This window comes from Leopardus geoffroyi, chromosome A1 (assembly GCF_018350155.1).
Source record: "Leopardus geoffroyi isolate Oge1 chromosome A1, O.geoffroyi_Oge1_pat1.0, whole genome shotgun sequence".
NCBI classification, from domain to species: Eukaryota; Metazoa; Chordata; class Mammalia; order Carnivora; family Felidae; genus Leopardus; species Leopardus geoffroyi.
In genome coordinates, this window is record NC_059326.1 from 112,628,348 (window position 1) to 112,643,470 (window position 15,123).

The 15,123-nt window shown below is 44.2% G+C and overlaps 1 protein-coding gene across 1 annotated transcript in view; it reads right to left on the reverse strand.

Moving 5' to 3' along the window:
- The window catches only part of TRPC7 (transient receptor potential cation channel subfamily C member 7), a 139,548-nt gene that overhangs the window by 32,156 nt on the left and 92,269 nt on the right, over positions 1-15,123 (reverse strand). The window contains exon 6 of the mRNA XM_045489791.1: positions 3,510-3,743. Coding sequence (XP_045345747.1) covers positions 3,510-3,743 — 234 coding nt within the window. The remainder of the gene's footprint in view (positions 1-3,509; positions 3,744-15,123) is intronic.

Consider the following 15,123-nt stretch of genomic DNA (forward strand, 5'->3'; position numbering starts at 1 on the left):
CCTGGGCGGTCAGGTTTCTGTTTGTGGTCTCTGATGTGAGTCTCAGCAGCCCCGAGTGTCTTCCTGCAGCAGAACAGAGCTGTGAAGGGTTCCTATTGCAGTTCTAATGGCGCAAGGAACCGCGTCTGTCTCTGAAAAGCTCCCTGCTACGTGTCGGCACGTACAGTGTTTCTCGGGTGAGGGCGGCGCCTTCATCCTGGGGAACTGTATGTGGGTGTCGGATGTTTTCACGAAGCTGGGGCAGGAGGATTACAGGGATGCTAATATCCCGCATCGCTCCAGACAGACCCGTAGCACGAAAATTGTTCGGCTAAAAAAGCCAAGAGTCTCCCTGTTGAGAAGTGCTAAGTGAAACATCAATTGGGAAACATTGAGAAACCTAAATTAGCCCTTACTCTGTACATTAGCTGTGATTTTAGTGACAGTCCTGTAGAGTAGATATTATTATTGCCATTTTAAAGATTGGATTTGGGGTATGGGGTCTTTTTCAGAGACAGGTAAATGCAGATAGCAAGGAGATTACATAGCAATTCTTGGCACCCTAAGGGAAATGGAAGAAGAGGAAACTTTTTCTTTATTTTCAAAGCTAGACTGTGTTAAACAATTATAATAATAAAGAGCAGTAAGAAAGATTTAGTAAGGGAAGCCAGGCCTCTGTTTGCTACAAAGTTCCATGGAGTGCATTCTAAATTACATTTGGAGATACAATACAATTATAGACTCTATGTTCTCATCAAGGTCATAACTCAGAAGTCCAGGAAAGACAAGTAAGGAGAACACATTATGTTTCTCAAATGTATCTGTCACTCTCTAAGGATAAATAACACATTTGGGTAACATGAAATGACTTGACTTCTACAAGAAACACCAAAAAGGGATTTCTTTTTTTCCCTCCTATAATTTACCGTAGAAACCTTAACTGTAATAATAAAAGCTGCTTCTATAATGCAGTAAGATAGATTTAGCTGTCATCCACCCTGGTGATCAGGTCAGGATTTCTAGTGAAAAAGTTTTCTATTTACATTGGCTTGTAAGAGTTGTGATTGTTGAAAGCAGACAGCAGTGTGACAATTCAGACAAAGGGATTTTCTTCTTTTTGGAGCTCTTTCCTTGAGAAAGATTGTCCTATCACAACCTGAAAAACTGGAATCTGTCTATTCAGAGCTGTAGAGGTTGGAAGGTACCACTTGCCCGGATGGCCACAAGGGGGCTGTCTTGCCCAGCAACTGGAGCACAAGCGAACACTGTGACAGAGCCAAGACATTTCCAAGACTCAGGGTGAACCTCGAAGCAAGGGCAACAAGGTGCAGTACTTGGCAGTTGGGTGAGACCTGAACACAATCCTTAAAAGAAACAGAAGGTACGAGTGGACAATATTGCAGCCTGAATCAGGGAATTAAAAAAATTATCCAGTTTGGGGCACCTGGGTGGCTCAGTCGGTTAAGCCTCTGACTCTTGATTTTGGCTCAGATCATGATCTCATAGTTTGTGGGTCTGAGCCCCCGCATAGGGCTCTGCACTAATGATGCGGAGCTTGATTGGGATTCTCTCTCTCTCCCTCTCTCTGCCCCTCCCCCATTCGTGCATATGCTTGCTCTCTCTCTCTCTCTCTCAAAGAAAAGAAAATCATCCAATTTATGGGGCTCAGTGGGTCAAGTGTCTGACTCCTGATTTCACCTCAGTTCCTGATCTCACAATTGTGAGATAGAGTCCCTTGCAGGGCTCCATGATGAGCATGGAGCCTGCTTAAGATTCTCCCTCTGTCTCTCTCTCTCTCTCTCCCCCTCTCCCTCTCCTCTGCCCTTCTCCTCTGCTCACACTCTCTTCCTCAAAAATAATAATAAAAAAGAAAATTGTCCAATTTAGTATCAAGATTCTCTTATCTTTCTTTGATGAGCCCTGAATAGCACAGAGGAGAAAACGTACAAGCCCATTTTGCTTTTAACAAGTCTAATTTTGCTAAACCAACAAATGAAAAGCGAATGGCTTATAATACTACCAGACTCGCCATTTCTCAGTAGGTGTTTCCTTACCACATTTACATGTAACAATCTGCGTAACACAATCCATATGGAATATGGGTAGCAACTCAACAGCTGTATTAAATGGCCAGCCCTCTGCAGCTCATTGCTTTACCTGACTGTGAAGATTCAGAGGTCACAGGAGCCGTGTGACTTCACGTAACAGGGACTTTTGACATTCAAACCTTTCATAATGTAGTGGCTGCCATTAATGAATGCCTATTCAACTAGTTTCCAGGTAACAATAACACAAATCTGTTTCTTCTCCCCACTTCCCTTTCTCTTTTAGTACAGAAAGCACAGTGTTAGAGCAGGCAAATGACCTTATAGGCAGTATTGATGATAACTATTACCATTTAGTGAACCTTTAATATTTTTAGAGCACAATGCAAAATTCTTCTTATGCACTTACTTAAAACAAACTTTCTGACATAGGTTTTCTCCTGGTTTTACATTTGGGAAAATAAAGGCTCAGAAAAGTTAGATAAACAGAATCTCAGACTAAGCTGTAGAAGTAGAATTTGAATCTAAGTGTAACTCCAAAGCCTGGAAACATAAGCACCATGCCATTCTGAATGGTTTTCAGTTCATGTTGGGCCAGGATCCCTTGCTATCCAAGGTATTCCTGTATTTCTGAGAACACTGTAAGCCCTGCCATGGAAGCCCATTTCGTCATCTGAAAATAAGGGCAGAAAAGACCCTCCCCCCCTTTTTTTGAGGCCTTTTGCAAAGATTGGAGTTTATGGTTTAAAATGTCTGTACAGTTCCTGGCACCTAGCAAGTCCTCAATAAATGGATGCTGTAACTCTTATTATTCCTAAAATTTCAGTCTACTACCTCCCACCATATGGCCTTGTGGTTTGAATTAAGTCATCTCCAAAAAAACTAATTTTGCCATGAGAAAAGAACGTTTGGATTGGGCAATTGAGGGCCTATCTCTGCACAAAATACAGGGATCAAACACAGAACGAAAATTCTTTCATCTATACATTTCCTCTTATTGCTCCTGGAGCCACATCAGAAATGAAATCTTTCTTAAAAAAAAAGAAAAGAAAAAAAAGCAGGGAACCTGGGTAGGGCTCAGTCGGTTAAGCGACTGATCCCTGATTTCAGCTCAGGTCACGGTCTCCCGGTTGTGAGATCGATTCCCGAGAGGGGCTCGGTGCTGGGCATGGAGATTTCTTGAGAATCTCTCTCTCTCTGCCTCTCCCCTGCTCGCACGTGCCCTTGCTCACGCTCTAAAAAAAATAATAAAGGAAAAAAAAATCTCCCAGAACACGTTCTAAGAGCCTTTCCAAAACAAATCTATCCTTCTAAACACACAAAAATTCATTTCTTATAGTCACTAATTGCACATTCTACCGAGCTGCTTGTGCTGCAGGGAGCTGGGCTATGTTGGAGCAGATCCGCAGGTGGAGCCGAGCTCAGGGCCCTGGGCCACGCCCCGGGAACACAAGGCAGAACTCGCTAGAGCGCCCTCTGGCTCACCGTAGGTGAAGTACGCCACTTCCGGCGGAAGTGAGACGTTGTGCAGCGAGTCGTCCTGCACGTGCTGGTCCACGTACAGCTGGGCCTCGCTGGCCTTCAGGAAGGCCATGAACCTGGCGGTGAAGGAGGCCACGAAGATGGACAGCATCCCAAAGTCTAGCAGGTTCCACAGGTGCAGCACGTACTCCCGCGGCCCCTCCTCCCAGATTTCCTTGCATTCGGACCAAATCATTCCTGCGGGAGAGTGAGAAGGTCAGTCTCATTTTCCATTTCCCTTGGCATTTGTGACCACAGCGGGGCACGGAGGGAACCAGGGTGTGAATGTACATGTGAGCTCTTTAGAGCTGAGAACCTCGATAGCCAGCGGCAAAATGGAAACGTATCTTCGAGGGCCGATTTAGAGACAGGAAATTCTCAGATCGCCAGAAGACCTATTACCTGCCCCTCTGTTTACAGCTAAACCTTCTCCAGGATTGAGGAGAAAGTTCTCATTCTTTCATAGATTCTTGGAGGCATTATAGGAGAAATATAGTATCCAACATTTGTGCATTTTAAGAACTGAAAGGTTTTAAGGAAACATCCCTTTCTAAATGAAATGGAAGGAAACTGAGGGCGAGGAATGGGAAAGGGCTTTCTGAAGGTCCCACATATGGCCTGGAGCCCAGGTGTCCTAACTCCCACATTCGAACACCTTCTATATGTCTGTGATTCAGTGAACATTAATTTTGGGTTGTTAGTTTTCTCATAATTTTTTTAAATAACATAACTGGGTTTTAAAAACGTATCTCGTCATTGTAACATATTAAACAGTGTAGAAGTATGTAAACAAAATGTTGTTAGTTCCCCTACCTAACCTCTAAGCCAGCCTTGTGAAGTAACCCAGAGTTAACAGTTTGATATATGTTCCTCTATATCTGCACTGCCAATATCATGGCCGCTAATCACATGTGGATATAGAGCACATGAAATGTGGCCAATTGAATGCGAGGTGCTGTGTAAGTGTATTCTAACACACCAGGTATCAAAGACTTAGTAAAAAAAGAAAAAAAAGTAAAATACTTCATTTTTTTAATAGCCATCACCTGTTGAAGTGACACTATTTTAGGTAAGTTAGGTTAGATCAAATATTGTTAATTTCGCCTTTTTATAATGAGGTTACTAGGAAATTTTAAATTAAATATGTGGCTTGTGTACAGCCTTGTACTATATTGAATACTGTCATTCTCTATCTTCACTGATGCTTTAAAACGAAATTGGCTTAGATTTTTAAAACGTAATGATTCAGTAACATTCTGAGCACCTACTATGTGTCAGGCACTGTTTGGTGTATGTGTATGTGTTTATTATCTCAGTTAAATCTTTGGAACAACCCCGTGAAGTACATCCTGTTGTTATCTCGTTTTCACAGCGAATGTTCTTTAGGCAGAGGGATTTGTAATGTGCCCACCTAGGAGGCAGGAGATCTGGAATTTGAATCTGGAAGGCCTGTCCCTAAAGTCTGTGTCTTGACCACTGTGTTATTCTGCCTCTTCAGAACTAAAAAATGGATTCAGAGCCAGGATTGTGTGGAAAAGACTCTTAAATATTTTGTAAGTGACATTAAGGAGTTTTATAGCCTCTCAAACCTGGGAAAGACTTGACGTCGTACCAGCCCATTCTATGTACTACACTTGGCCTGCATACTTAGGAGGTTAATGTAGTAAAAGAATTGCTAAGTGGTCGGTTAGTGAAACAGTTTCATTCACCAATGCCTCACTTCCAAGAGGTCAGCACTGCCCTGGCTTCTGCACATCAGACATGGCGGCCTGCCTTCCCACAGCCTTCTTCTTCTTCCTTAGCCTCCTTTCTTGGTCCTCATCCTGTCCCACAGCCCTTAAAGGCTGTTGCTTTCCAAGAGTTGGGCCATTCTCAATTTTCCCTCTGTCCCTGACTAACCTTCATTCTTCATTTCTTTGCAAATGTCGCACAGGTAAATAACTTGCTGTTTTTCTTCAGAGCTTCAAGGCTACATTTCTGCTATGCAGAGAGACTGCTATATGTGGATGTCCTGTCAGTGCCAGATATATCACGTATCCCAAGTTGGCCGCCCCATCTCCCCCTACCTCACAGCCCCACCGTTGCCCATTACTCCTTCCTGTGGCCCCAACTCCTCAGGCTGTCACCATGAATCACCACAGTTCTGCAGACCCTCCTCCGGTTGGACGCTCAGTTTTTCAGTTCTATGTTCTTACCTCTTCAAGTACAGGTCAGATCATGGTCACCTGCCCCTGCAGTGTACTCCTCGTCCCTAAGATGAAGTCTGGACTCAAGGGCCAGGCTGTCAGACCTTCCTGTGATCTCTTACTGCACATCCTGGATTTGAGCAAATGCTGGTCTCCCTGAATAGTTCCGCCCCGGCCGTTTGCTGGTGTTCCCTTTTCTGTTTCCTCCATACGTCAAACCCAAGCACACTAGCAGATGACCACACTATAATTTGGTAGCCTTTGAGGATGCACCTGCCTAAAAACCTTGGAGTCAGGAATGGTACTAGGAGGAGGGTGCCAGGGTGGCTCAGTCAGTTAAACGTCTGACTCTGGCCCTGATCTCATAGTTGGTGGGTTCAAGCCCCACGACAGGCTCCGTGCTGACAGCAGACAGGCTCTGGGATTCTCTCTGTGCCCCTCCCCCATGTTCTCTCTCTCTCTCTCTCTCCACCGCCCCCCCCCCCCCCGCCAAGCACGCACGTGCTCTCTCTCTCTCCCTCCCTCAAAATAAATAAATAAGAATGAAACTAGGAGCAGACAAAGAGTTATGGGCACTGGAGCATGGATGACTTGGTCACAGGCCCACGTCTGGCCACAGTGGATCATCTCTACTCTGCCCAGAGACTGTTGTTGTTGTTGTTGTTTGTTTGTTTTTAACGTTTATTCGTTTTTGAGAGACAGAGAGCAAGTGCGGGAGGGGCAGAGAGACAGGATCCAAAGCAGGCTCCAGGCTCTGAACTGTCAGCACAGAGCCCGAGGCAGGCCTCAAACTCACAAATGTCGAGATCAAGACCTGAGCTGGAGACAGACAGACGCTGAATCGACTGAGCCACCCGGGCACCCCTGCCCAGGCAGTGTTTTAATCAGAGTTTTCCCTTTTCTGGTGAAAATGGTCCATTATATAAGAGGAATTGAAACCAAATGTTTTTCTGAGGAGAAAGGCTGTTTAGACAAGTGGTGGCTTTGTTTGAAGCAGTGGATTCTAAGATCCGCATGTCTGTTTCAAATCTGAGTCCCCACAACAGGAAATATCCCAAAGGATTACACGTCTGTTTATCCCTTACCTTCTGTTTCTTAATCAAGCCACACTTCTCAAGCTTCCCTGTTCAAAATTTGTATGGTAGTTCAGCAAAGTAAAAATTGTCTTAACACTTGAAATCACTTTCGATTGTGCCAGTTCAAATAGATGTTTTAAAAATGTGTTTAGAAAAACCATTATAGGCTGGGAGAAGTAATGTTTATTGTTTTTGTCTCCCCTCAAATTAAAATTCCCAGTGTCTTAGTGGAATTGCTTTTAGCTGGGCACTAGGCAAGTTGTAGGCTATCCCTGGCCTTAATTCAGGAAGTCCTGGGTTCAGGTTCTAGCTTGGCCACTTACTGGGTATATGAAGCGTTGGAGAGATGAATAAAATACTGTGCCAAAGATGGCCCACGGGACTAAAACAAGCTCTGGTCTCTACTTGGAGACCCCTCCTCCGGGTTCTTCTTCCTTCATTTGCCCCGTGCGCGAAAACCCCCACAGATAAGGAGGCTGACAACTGTAAGTTACCCTCCCCACTTGCATTTGGCGCTCAGATCTTTGGAGAAACGGTCTCCTCTGAGCCCGCCGGTGGTAAATAAATCTCGGATCCACTAAGATCTCCGAGTGCTGCTTGGTTTTTCTGCCAGTATTCCAGCCTGGTTCCATGATACAAGCACTAAAATATTGGGTGTTGGGGTAATTTCAAGCACTAAAAGCTCTGGGAATCTGAAAAGCAGATTGTTTATAGAAGACTGACTTTTCTGACCAATCTAGTAGCTCCTCATTGGGCATTGCAAATCATTTCCTCCATAGTCAAATGCCCTCATCAATTTTACTAGATTTAAATATTAACTCACCCAGGCTAATTTAAATTATTCCAAGGCCATGAGTAAAAGTAGCATGGGCCCAAGGGTTTGAGCAGCAGGAATGCTTAATGAAAAAAGAAATGTGTGAAATTAAGTACTTTAGTGAGTGAAATTAGGCCCCCTGCTTCCAAGGTTCAGCATTTTATATCCATGCTGGGTATCATGGTCCCTTTCCTCCAGCTTGTCCCTCAGAGGAGTGTTAAAACCCCGGGGCTCAGGGGTAAGGATGCTGGGTACTGGAGCCTCCTTCAAGCAAAATCCCCTTCATTTCTGGACGCCTGGAGTCCAGAGAACAAGGTCACTGAAAATTAATGGGGGGGGGGGGTGGGTGACAGTGGAATAGGCTGGGAAATGCTGGGAAGCCTTGGGAGAAATGAATAGCGACATTTGGGCAGGTTCTGAATAATGGCCTGCAGGCTGAGATGGAGCTTGACAGTTCAAAAGGTGGTTCCCTCCCATCCTGAGCCTCAGATTCTATTCAGAAGGGATTCCCCCTTCCGAATCCTCAGGGACTTAAAAGTGCGCATTCCTTCAATGGTCTTGGCCCCAAGGCTTTCCGTACTTTGCCCCAGGGTCTTCAGCAGAGCAGACTTCCCAGACCACTTCCTGGGGGGACTGTCTTTCTTTCAGGTCACCTTCTCATTACCGGGCCAAAATGTAGGTGTTCTGTGAACTTGCAGGAGGGAGAGAGAATATGCCCTCAAGCCCTGACACGCAAACACTATCTCAATGGCAGGTCTTGGCAACAATTCTGGGCCTCAGACACGTTTGGGATTCAGCTGTTTTCCAGGCAGGGAGATGAGGTTAATAGATTTAAATTTTTCTTAACAAAACTCATCCTGTTTCTCTTCTCTCATTTGAGTTGCTGACAGTTACTGTGCAAGTGCCAAGGCTCCGTGCTAAGCACAGGTGGACCCCAGTACACCTTCCTAGCAGCCTGAGAGGTAGTTAAACTGCAGTTAATCTGCACCTTCTGGGTAAAAAAAACCTCCATGCCAAGATGGCAAGTAAGTTGTCCAGAGCCACACAGGCAGTTCAGGACCCTTGCTGCCCACTGTGCTGTCACCTACCACACCCTCTGGGAGGCACAAGCTTACTCTCACTGGTTAGGAAACTCCTCCACCCACTTAATAGACACTGTTGAGTGCAGACTCCGTACCAGTCCCCATCCTGGGGATACAATAACCAAGATGTCAGCTCTTCCTTAGCAAGACCAGCCTAGCGCTGGAGACAAATGTATCATAAGCAATAATGAATACTCCCGGTGACATGCTGTAATAAAAATGTCCAGAGATTGTTTGTGGAGACACAGACACAGGGATAGGAGCAGTCAGTGTTCCGATCTTGCGACCCAGGAGGGTGCCTGGAACAACTTCCATTTGTTCACTGAATGGAGTGAATTCGTGGAGGAGGGGACACTTGGTGTGAGGAACCAGGAGTTAGCGTGGTGAGGGAGGAGGGACTGGCAGGGTGTTCTAGATAGTGGGCATGGAAGTGCGGGACAGCAGGCTCTTCCCGCGTGCCTGAAGAGACTGAGTATGGCCCAAGAGTCAGGGAGTGGGGCTGGCGGTTGGCAGCAGGGAAGGTCAGTGAAGAGCCTTCCTTCAGGCCATGAGGAGGAGGCTGGACTGCACTCTGAGCAGCTAGATAGCCCCTAAAGATGGTAAGCAGAGTAGCTACGTGGTCTGACTTGTTGGGAGAAACTTTGGAAAGTTGACTGGAGCAATCTGCTTGGGAATTTTACCTAAATAAATGGGGAAATGATCAGAAGAATGAATTAGGTGAGGAACTCAGCACATATAATGTTATGATTCTTGGCCAAACCTTGCCGTATGGTTCTGGAGCCAGGACTTAGCACTGTCCTTGAAGAGTTTATAACCCTGGGTGAGGGGAGTGAGGGAGAGGTTGATCCTCACAATTTACCCGTGTGAAAACTAAAGTTCAGAGAGGTGGGGCCACCGAGGGGAAAGGAACACAGGATTAGGTTTCCTGACACCCAGTCCCAAGTATTTTCTTACAGCCCTTTCACAAATGTATTTTCTTACTATGCTGAGCATGTATATCTCCAGTTCACTTTCAATACTGGGATGTCTATTTTAGAAAACACTGCCAGGGACTAAGAGTGCTGTAGAACAGGTCTTTGGACATGAATCTATTCCTTGATGGAGAAATGGCGTGCGTTGTGGAGAGGCTTCCTGCGCTCCAAACCCAATGGCTTTTTGGGCACCACTAATGTTACACAGTCCTCTGATGAGTGTCTCTGGAGCCCCAATCTCCAATTGAAAAGCCACATATCATAAGCTGTTAACAACTACCCCAGAGTTGCTACTGATACTGATAGGCAGGAAGGAGGTTCCTACGGTATGAGCTGATATCGGAGGTTCTCTGGCCTGGAAGGAATGATGGTCCCTGGTTCATTTAGGCCCCCAGAAAGCAGCTCGTTTGACAGTGCTACAGAATACACATGTCTACTGGCAAATTTAGCCCTCCTTCCTCACTCCTACTTTTCTCAATACCATGTTCTGGTTTTTCTTCCATTTCTCGGTGTGTTTCTTAGTCTCCTTGTGGCCCCCACCCTGTGTTTTAACTCTCTGGGATTGAATTCTTCCCAAATTCCTGCTGGTAGTCACCTAAATCATCTAGAGTGAAGGCAGAATACATTTCTCATTGGGTTTGACTTTTCCGCAGAACTGTACAGCAGAAGAGGAACAGCATACTTGCCCAGTGTGAGTAGAGGCTTGGGGAAGTGAGCTAGAGCATTGTCACACGACATGGTCCTTGAAAGAGGTCATTGGGAAAACCACATGACCAGATGGAGATGGTGATAGCAAAGGATGGAAAGGGGCAACTACACATTTACATGATTACAGAAATGTTAACATCATTGAGACAGGAAGAAACAAAGGAAAGCATGTCGTCTTGTCAGAGGTGTTAACTGTTAGGAGGAAAAGGAGCACAGAGAACTGGAGGACAGGGTGGAAGAACTTGCAGCTGCAAACAGGTTGGTTTATGAAGGCCTCGCTTTGAAGGAGACTTTAGAGCAGAAGACCTGAGGAGGTGAGGGCATGAGCCATGCACTCTCTGGGGGAGCTCTCAGGCAGAGGGTCAGCCCCAGGAGAGGTTCTGAGGTAGAAATGGTGTGAGGCAAGGAAACCAGTGGGGCCGAAACAGAGCGAGTGAGGTAGGAAGTGGTGGGAAATGAAGTGGGGTGAAGAGGTGGAAGGCTTTGTAGGCCACTGTAATGACACTGGCGTCACTCTGAGGGAGATGGGGAGCCACTGAAGAGTGTTGAGGCTGAGAGTGAAAAAACCTGATTGTATTTTAAGTGGATCACTCTAGGTCTTGTGCGGAGAATTTACTGAGGCCTGGGGGTTCAAAGAGTAGAAGCAGGCCACCTGGAGAAGGCCATTCACCTCTTTGTGGCCAACGTTTTCCTCCATGAAAGGAGCAAGTTGAACTTGCTAGGGTCCTAAGGTTCTTTTCAGCCCTAGGGCAGCTTTTGGTAGAGGGAATGATGGTGTTTTTATAATCAATCTGTCCAAAGTCCCAAATTCATTCGTATGATAGTTATGGGAGAAAAGACCGTGTTGCTGTGTATCTAGACGATCAAGGCTTCCCCGCCCAAGTAGAATTCAAAGTTCTGTCAGTATAGGCCTCCTGCCATTTCAAGGCTCTCCATGTCTGAGCAGAGGGTAAATCAGACTGTAGACTTTAGGATGTGCCAGCAGTGCACACAGTGTTCAGAATCTTTCTCTCCAAGATTAGTAGTACTTTGTAATAATTAAAGAGCTCCAGAATGTATTTAGGGATAAGGTCATGTTAGTCATATTTTACAACTGCTTCCCCAGTATCTGGTACAGCGCCTGATACATAATATAATGCCTAATAACTAGAAAATATTTATCGAGAAAAGAAGAAAGTAGGAGAAATATCCTAAGAAGTTCCACATTGCTCCCACCACTGCATCAAGCAAGCCACCTGCCCTGTGCCCTCAACCCCGGCTTCCCTCCTGTTATACTGGATGAGGAGTTCATGGCCCTGCTAAGTCTATGTCCTCCACTTGCATACTGGAATCCATCCCCTCTGACTACTCCGGAACTTTGCTTCCACATTTGTTGGTGAGGCCTCAGGCCTCATGTGACTTAATCTGCCGGCATTCGACATAAGTCATCACTCCCTGGTTCTTGACACAGTTATTACTTTGATTGACTTCAACACCACTCTCTTGGTTCTCCTCTTACCTAATCTCTTTTGCTAGATACTTCTCGTCTTGCATCCTTTAAGTATCATCACGCCTCAGGGCTCGGTCCTCAGTTTGTCTGACCACATTCACAGTCGAGGTGATTGCATGTAATTTCCTTTAAATATACTGACATGCTCATATTTATGTCTTCAGCACCAGCCTCTCCTTATATACTTATGTACTTCAGACATGTATAGCCAAGTGCTCCTTGACATTTCCACCTGGTTGTCTAATAGGTATCTCAGACTGAACTCTTGATTTCCTTTCCTGCTGTCTCTCTCCAAACTGCTCCTCCCCTGGTCTTTCCTGTCTCAGTGAATGGTGCTCTATTATACCATTACTTGAGCTAAAACACATGGAATTTTCCTTGACTGCTCTCTTTCTCTTATGCCCCACACAAAATCCAAAAGTAAATATTATCGATTTTATCTTCAGAATGTAATCACCACCTACCACCTCCTCAAAACAAACCATTTCCTGTCTGAATTAATGTACTGGCTTCCTAACTGGTCTCCTTGCCTCTCTTCTTGTTCCAGAATCCTCTGTGCTGTACATAGCAGTCAGTGAAGCCCATCAGAAACTTAAGTCAGATGATGTCACTTCTGTGCTCAGAACTTTCTAATGGTTTCTTGTCGTGCTCAGAATAAAATCAAAACTGTGTACGATGGCCTACAAGGCCTTGCGTGATCTGACTCTGCCTATCCCTCTGACTTCATCTCTGTTCTTTCCTCATTCACTAAGCTTCAGCCACATTGGTTTCTTTGCAGTTCCCTTGAATCCAAGCCTTCAACACATACTGATCCCTTTGTCTGGAATGCTTTCCTCTTAGATGTCTGCAAAGCTTACCTTCAGGTCTCTGTTAAAATTTCATCTTCTCAGAGTAGGCAGATGAGAGGACACGCTGTTATCTGCTCAACTACTCTGAGAAGGTAAAATATGAACAGATAAGAAGGAAGAGAGAAGCAAGCTACTCAGGTCATTATTCACTTTGTCTCCGCTATCAGAGAAATTTGAGTACTGACTAGGTATTTAAAGATACAAAAAAAAAAAAAAAAATCATTATGAAACTTTTTTTATGTTTGTGGTTATGTTTTAGAAAAAAGAGTTCTGATTTCTATTACCAGACATGATGGGAGTAGTAAACTAGAAAAGAGAAAAGGGATAAAGAAAAAAAGAAACTATCCTCAAACATTGGAGATAGCATAGGACAGTGGTCTTTCAGTAAAGGGAAACCAGCACAGTAAGCCATTTGATCACCATATCTTTCTTTATGGTGGCACATTCCAGTCTGCAGTGCATGGAGAGGGATCCCAGAAGCATGGTAGGCAGTCCTACTGAGTTGAAGAGGCAGAGTCTAGAGTTCAGGAAGGCAGAGGTAATTAGACATTGTGTGGCAGAGTCCCAGAGAGAAGGATACGACGCAAACCAAAAAACAAAACCACCAAGTCCAGAAAATTACATAGGGGTCTTTTTGAACATTTCAATACTAAGTTATGAATGCCCAGAATAAAACTCCACTAACAGCCAGAAAGCTGCAAGCTGAATAGTTTCCAGAGCTCACCCACAATGGAGAGATGTTTGAGCTCCAACCATCCAGAGTTGAGGTTCCTTGTTGATTATCCAGGGCATTTAGTAGAGACTCCAGATGTGTGTCTCTATAGTATAAGGAGAAACAATCCTTATGGTTAATTTTCTCCAGATTCACTGTAAGAAAGCCTGAAAAGTACCAAACTCATCTGTAAGTAATTTTAATAGCCTGTCAGAATGAAGCCGAACACTCTTTCAAGGAAGACAACAAAATCTAGATGATCAACAACATAACATATCAAGTGCCCATCATTCAATCAGAAATTACTAACTCACCAAGATGCAGGAAGATGGGATTTATGTCAGGAGAAAGATTAGGTAATAGAATTTAACCCAGAAATTACAGAAATGATAGAATTAGGAGTTAAGGATTTTATAACAGTTACTATAAGTATGCCCAGTATGTTCAAGGACTTAAAGGAAAATGTAAACGTCATGAAGAAGGAAATGAAAGATAAAAAGAGAGCCAAAGAGAATTTCAACCACTGGGAAATAGCTGAAAGGAAACATTCACCAGTTGGGGATTAGAATCACAGACAATGAGGAAAAAGTATCAGTGAACTTGAAGAAAGAAAAAAAGATTGAAAAAAGAGAACTTATCTTTTAGTGATACACACAAAAATGTTTGTAGATGATATGTACTTGAGATTTGCTTCAAAATACTACAGCATTGGGGGAAGGGAGCTAGTGAAGGCATAGATGAAACAAAGATTAGCCATGATTTCCTAGTTATTGAACATGAGAGATTGGTCCATGGGTTTTATTATACTCTTGTCTTGATTTTTATATATTCTTGAAATTATTCATAATAAAAAGTTTGACAAAAATTAAATAAGACAAAGTGGTTAGAATCTTCTACCTGAAATATAATAGGTAATAAGTCAACAAGTCCACTCCTCCCCAGTACTTTTCATATAACAGTCTTAAAAACTCAGCTCTGCTTTGATGGGTGGAAACTGAGACTAGGCTATAGAAGTTGGGTCCTTTCTAGCTGGAGATACATGCCTCTTATTGGGACAGTGCTCTGATATCCAGGAAGAGAAATATGAGAAATCAGGAGGAAGTCATACTTCAGTAACATATGGTAGCTCTACCTACCCACTTAAGAGCAAGTTAGGTCACATTCACCACAGTCTTCTCCCTGGAGGCCAGTGGGAAAGGTGGTGGGTGAGTGATTGGTGCCATAAATACTCTTTAAGTTTTATCCATAAACCCAACATGTGAGTTACGGTTTTTGTTTTTGTTCTATGTATTACGCTTTTGCAGAGACAGATAGCCAATAGACACATGAAAACATGCTCAACATCACTCATCATCAGGGAAGTACAAATCAAAACTACACTGAGATACTACCTCACACCAATCAGAGAGGCTAAAATTAACTTGGGAAACAACAGATGTTGGTGAGGATGTGAAGAAATGGGAACCTCCTCTTGCACTGTTGGTGGGAGTGCAAACTGGTACAGCCACTCTGGAAAACAGTGTGGAGGTTCCTCAAAAAGTTAAAAATAGAATTACTCTATGACCCAGCAATAGCACTACTAGGAGTTTATCGAAAGGATACAGGAGTGCTGATTCATAGGGTCACATGTACCCCAGTGTTTATAGCAGCACTATTAACAATAGCCAGATTATGGAAAGAGCCCAGATGTCC